General features: G+C 33.4%; 1 protein-coding gene across 1 annotated transcript in view; it reads left to right on the top strand.

Moving 5' to 3' along the window:
• The first annotated feature begins 544 nt into the window (after window positions 1–544).
• Window positions 545–6,000, top strand: part of LOC143257673 (growth hormone secretagogue receptor type 1-like) — a 91,249-nt gene continuing 85,793 nt past the window's right edge. Inside the window, exon 1 of the mRNA XM_076516714.1 lies at window positions 545–1,262. Coding sequence (XP_076372829.1) covers window positions 896–1,262 — 367 coding nt within the window. The 5' untranslated portion in view covers window positions 545–895. The remainder of the gene's footprint in view (window positions 1,263–6,000) is intronic.

Here is a 6,000-nt window from a genome sequence, read left to right as displayed (position 1 = left end):
AAAACACGTTATCATTATTTAATTACATAATAAGTGAAGTGTTTATTTGGGTTGGTATATATATATCGCAGATCGAGATGTGAAACTCGTAGATAAATAACTTCAGCATAAATTTTTGCCAAGTGTCACAATTCTAATAGTGATTCTTGAAGTAGAAATGTTTAGATGCTAATATACACAAAATAGTATTTTGGAAAGTAGTTCAATCACGCTTGTTTATATTTCGCAGTTTAACATTTTTCTGTTTAGTATGTCATTGAAGTTTCTTATATAACTGGGTCTGTATTTGTGACAATATTGCTAGCTTTATGACGTGTTTTAAAATGCTGGATTGTCATTGGCTCCTAAAAGTTCGCGTTAAAGTTGTATTACACAGTAGGCCGTTCGTACATGCAGTTAACCACTGACCGACCACAAGATCAATAGCTAGATTCTTCACCAGATGGAGCTGTGAGCAGTATTTGAACGTTGGTACTTTGGATTTCGTAAAGAAAGCGAGTAATAACTAACGAGAGAGTGAAGTGGAAGCGACGACAGCTGAAGATTGACTCAGCGATGCTTAACAATACGTTTAATTGGACTGCTCTTTAGCATAATAGATAGAAATGAACAAATAAAATAAAATACTATCGAGTAAAGGTAATATAAAGAACGCTTTATCTCCTCAGAACACTTGTTTCTTAGTAATACAGTTTTATTCAAGACACTTGTAAATTTAGTAATAGTTCGCTGTTGATAAAGAAAGGCTAATTAAACGTAAAAATTATAACACCAGTCTTTATCCGCCTTTGGAGAAAAACATCATATCCTGATTATATTTCCACTTACTAGTGTAATAATCCGGAAACCTCTGAAGAAATACCATGCCGTTATTTTAAGAAACCTAGAATCAAAGATGATGTTGAAGTCGTCTCTTGTTAACATTTCGGACTGCGGCCAGTTAGGTGACGAATATGGTTCCAGTCTGACTTCGAACTGTTCGTCAATTTCCGTAAAGGTGAATGAAGAAGTTGTGTTAGAATTTCCTAGCACCATCAGAAATATGACAACTGTTATTTTGAGCATAATCTTAGCAGTTGGAGCAACAGGTAACATTCTTATTCCTATCGTAGTGTGCCGGACAAAAGAATTACGCAATTCCACCAACATTTTCTTGATGAATCTGAGTGTTGCCGATTTGTTGGTCTTATTGGTCTGTACTCCACCCATACTTATAGAACTTCACACAAAACCTGAAGTCTGGTTACTGGGAGAAAATATGTGTAAGTAGCGTCTTCGTTGTAACAAAGTCAATTTTAATCATATTTATTATAAAAGTTTCCACTGTAACAAATCATGATGTATGAAAATAATAAATTATATTTTAGAAATTAATTTGTAAAACTAGGTGAACTCCCTTAAATTTACAGATTTTGGAACGTCAGTACCAGGTATATTCAGTAGAAGAGGGAAATATGTGTTCTAAGATTGACGTGTGTTTGGGTGACTAGTGTTTAGGATAAAATGACAACAAAGATCTCTTTTTCTCCTTAGGTATACATATTGAAAAATATTTCAGATTTTCTTGAAATTGAAGCTATATCAGCTTGTGTCCCTTTTTCTTTACTTTTCACACTGACAACAGTTTTTCGGAGTTTTGCTGATAGGAGAGGGCAGAGTCAAGTTGAAGCTGCCAGAACATTTTATCGACAAAATGATATCGATTCAATCTTTAAAATTTTAGGATTAAATATATCTGTTTATATCTGTTATTCTCTTATTTATATTTACAATTTATTTCATATTAAAAATTATGTTTATCGTTTATGTAATGGTTATATTAACTATACGCCTGGTGTTCACAATGAACGAGTACTTACGTCCAAACAGACAGACAATACATGCATTCAAAACCCGATCAGATTATTGACTTGTAAGTATAATGCTGGTCAGCTTTAGAGTTTCATTGTATAACATTCCTAACTCATTCGTTTAATGAGCTACAGTCTGAAAATGTAATATTTTATTCTTTCTTGTTTAGGTAAGTTGTGGTTACTTGTAATTGTACTCTATAAGAAGTGTAATTGAACGACAGGGGGTTTAAGATTTTAATGCCAGTACTGTAAGGAAGTATCTGGCAAAAATTGATGAACATCTAAAAATTTTAAATTTTTCAAACAACAAAAAATAGTCTTAGATTTACTCTGATGCAAAAATTATGCTCTATCTTAGTTACTCTACTTAACTAATATATATAAGAATTTATATTACGATTTTGAAATGAACAATTTTGGTGTAAATTGGCATATGTATTATTTGGAAATTTTCTTACATTAGCTCGGCATGACCAGGTGGTTAAGACACGCGACTCGTAATTCGAGAATCGCTGGTTCGAATCCCCATTACCCCAAACATTCTTTCCCTTTCAGCCGTCCCTCTAGTTGCTGGTAAAAAAGTAGCCCAAAGGTTGGTGGTGGGTGGTGATGACTATGCCTTCCCTCTAATCTTACCCTGATAGATTAGGGACGGCTAGCACACATAACCCTCCTGTAACTTTGCGCAAAATTCAAACCAGTAATAAGTTTTACCCTTAATTCCGAAGCAACATTCATAAATTTTTTGAAAAACTTGCGATTTACAAAAAATATAAAAATATATTCATAAGTAATTTGTGTTTTGGTTTTACTCAGATTTTTCATACATTTATTTCTTCTGAGCGTAATTTCTGTAATAAATACAACTTAAGTTAATTTTTTCGGGTTTTCTTAAGTTACTTTTTTGACATTAGGTAACAGTGTGGTGGTGTTTTTTTATTCCTTAGACTTCCACCCTTATGTTATTTTTTCCTTTCTTTTACACATTTATTTTCCCACAATGATACACTGTACCTATGCCTATTTTTAAACATGTCATACTCAACAGATTAGTTATTTTTGTTGCTTTTTCTAACGTTCACAATGATTGGGGAATCTGCTAATTAGTTGTAATGGTTATACTAAGATATAATCCATTAATTGTTCAACAGTAACTCGGAAGGCTTATCAGGGGTTTCGATACCCGCGATGGGAAGAGCACAAATGACCCATCACATAGCTTCTTGTTTTACAACAGACAAACTAAGACGGACGTTTTTGAAATTTTAAAAGTTGGAGAGCCACCACTACGTGACTTTTGCATTTACTGAATTATTTGTGAATGCTTAGAATATAACTCAGATAATTAAGCTTTTCTAGGAACGAATACAATAAGGAAATAAGGAAGTTGACATATAATTATGGAAGTATTATAATGTACTATTGAGTATTTTATCTTTGAAATATTTGAAGAAGTAACCAACAAATACTATATATTATAATGTACTATTGAGTGTTTTATCTTTGAAATATTTAAAGAAGTAACCAACAAATACTATAATACACAAATTGAACCATAGGCAAAGTAAAACAATATAAACTAAAACACATGGTCAAATTAAAACTTTTATCGATTATTTCATTTGATATTTGAATCCAGAGTTCGATCTCGCTTAAGTTGTAACAAAATTAACGCTGAAATCGGATTTCGATACCCGTGATGAGCAGAGCACAGATAACCCATCGTGTAGTTTTGTGCTTAACAACAAACAAACAAACTTGAGCAAACTTAAAACAAATGTTTTAAAAATGAAAGTTGTAGAAAACATATAAACATTTCTTTTTGTCTCTTGATCGATACCCGCCGCCGTTTTATGAAATAGAGTGGGATGAAAGTTTGTTTGTTTGTTTTCGAATTTCACGCAAAGCTACTCGATGGTTATCTGCGCTAGCAGTCCCTAATTTAGCAGTGTAAAACTAGAGGGAAGGCAGCTTGTTATCACCACCCACAGCCAAACCTTGGGCTACTTCTTTACCAACAAATAATGGGATTGAGCGTAACATTATAACGCCCCCACGGCTGGGAGGGCGAGCATGTTTGGTGCGAGCGGGATTTGAACCCGCAACCCTCGGATTACGAGTCGAACGCCTTAACGCGCTTGGCCATGCCGGGCGGGATGAAAGTATTCAGTCAGCCATTAATGACATGCAATGGCCTGAAATTGTTTTTTGTATTTCTTTTCGTTTTGTAAATTTCGTCATGCTATATGTTAAAACTAAGTTATTTGTTTTCTAAAACAACATGTTACTTTTATCTAACCTATGATTTTGTTTTCTTAACTGTCTTTATATATGTTTTGGAAATATTACTAGGAAAGATTCTGATTTTGTTTCAACTCTTCATTGCAAATGTATATTGTGACATTTCAGGAAACATAACCTTTTTTCAGGAATTAATAAGGGTTTAGTTTTAGTGAATCTCACGTTTAACTTTAATATTGATTTTGTACTCTAAACATTGACAGAGTTTTACGGCCTCATATGTTTTTTCTGTTAGAAACAAAAATAAACTAGAAATGACTGTATTATCGTAAATCATATTATTATCAGTATTTCAACGTAAAAACTTAAAATGTAAAGTAAAATACAATAAAGGTCGCTGCTTCATTCCTAATTCAAAGGAAATTTAGAATACTACAAATTATGTCACGAGGAAAAACGCATATTGCTTTACCTACTTGTATAAGAAGTAGTTTTCCTTAATCTTTGTGTATTTTTTATTTTTTTACATACTTCTCACCACTTGATACAAAAGTATTTGGTATAGAGTTTCATCTCGTGATACATGTATGCTTTGTGTTTATCCTGTTGACTGCCAAGTATTTCAGCTGCTACAATACAACTCTAATGCTTCTTCATTTTGTAACTTTTTCGCGACGCCATTTTGGATTGAAAGTGAAACAATTTGTAAGTAGGTCAAATGTATGTATGATGCTGACATCTAGCGTTGAAGTTAGGTATTATTGAGAACGAATTAACTCGTCCGTGGCACTGTGTTACCGATCGGCTTGGACGAGTTATCTCGACTACGGTACTAAAGAGGTTAATTGTACGCTATGATTCAAATGCAAGAAATGTATAATTATCATTCTATGATACATATTTGTTTTTATCTATAATATTTATTTTGTCCTGAAAGGGCGAACATGTTTGGTGCGACGGGGATTTACACTTGATGTATCGCTTCAACTTTATGGTACGAACACATTTTGTGTGTACTTCACGATACAAATTTCTTTTAAATGTTCACTTCATACTTTAGATAATTTTAAAGTTTAGATTATCTTATCATTTGTGAAGGCCGGTCATAATGAATACATGTAGCAAAAGAATAAACAATTATTATTATTAGGCAAATGGAAAATAAAACAATGTTTAATGTTGATGTGTAATGAAGTTATCTTAAATACAAAGTGTACATCAATATTTAGTTTCGTCTCTGATCACCACCAGAAGTTTCTAGTCTCTGTTTTTTAACTACCAAATAGATAAAATCATTGTAAGAGACAGTAGTCTATCTTGCTTACAGTGTTTGTGTATTTCACTAAAAGTCGCTTTGTCTTTAGTGTGAATATTCCATTATCTATAGAGATGAATCATCTTCTGTTTTCTAAATTTGTTTTTGTACATAAAACTGACAAAAACCGAAAATGTTTTCATGTCATCACAAACTTCTGCGAACAGTGTTCTTACGGGTCGACATTAACAGAGTGCCCTTTTGTATCATGAGGACTGACCACAGTGTCTGTGTTTCATCTTGTCAAAATGTCACCGGCAATTACACAAATAGTTAATGTGTACACAAGAAATCACTCTGCATCTAATAAAGATTATACAAAGAAAGGTAAAAGTTACCTGATTTTTTTTTAATTTCGCGCAAAGCTGCTCAAGGGTTATCTGCGCTAGCCATCCCTAATTTAGTAATGTAAGACTAGAAGGAAGGCAGCTAGTCATCACTACCCACCGCCAACTCTTGGGTTACTCTTTTACCAACGAATAGTAGGATTGACCGTCACATTATAACTCCCCAACGGCTGAAAGGGCAAGCATGTTTGGTGCGACGGGGATTCGAACCTGCGACCCTTAGATTACGAGTTGAACGCCTTAA

This window comes from Tachypleus tridentatus, chromosome 7 (genome assembly GCF_004210375.1).
Source record: "Tachypleus tridentatus isolate NWPU-2018 chromosome 7, ASM421037v1, whole genome shotgun sequence".
NCBI lineage: Eukaryota > Metazoa > Arthropoda > Merostomata > Xiphosura > Limulidae > Tachypleus > Tachypleus tridentatus.
This window is presented reverse-complemented; position numbering and strand designations above follow the sequence as displayed.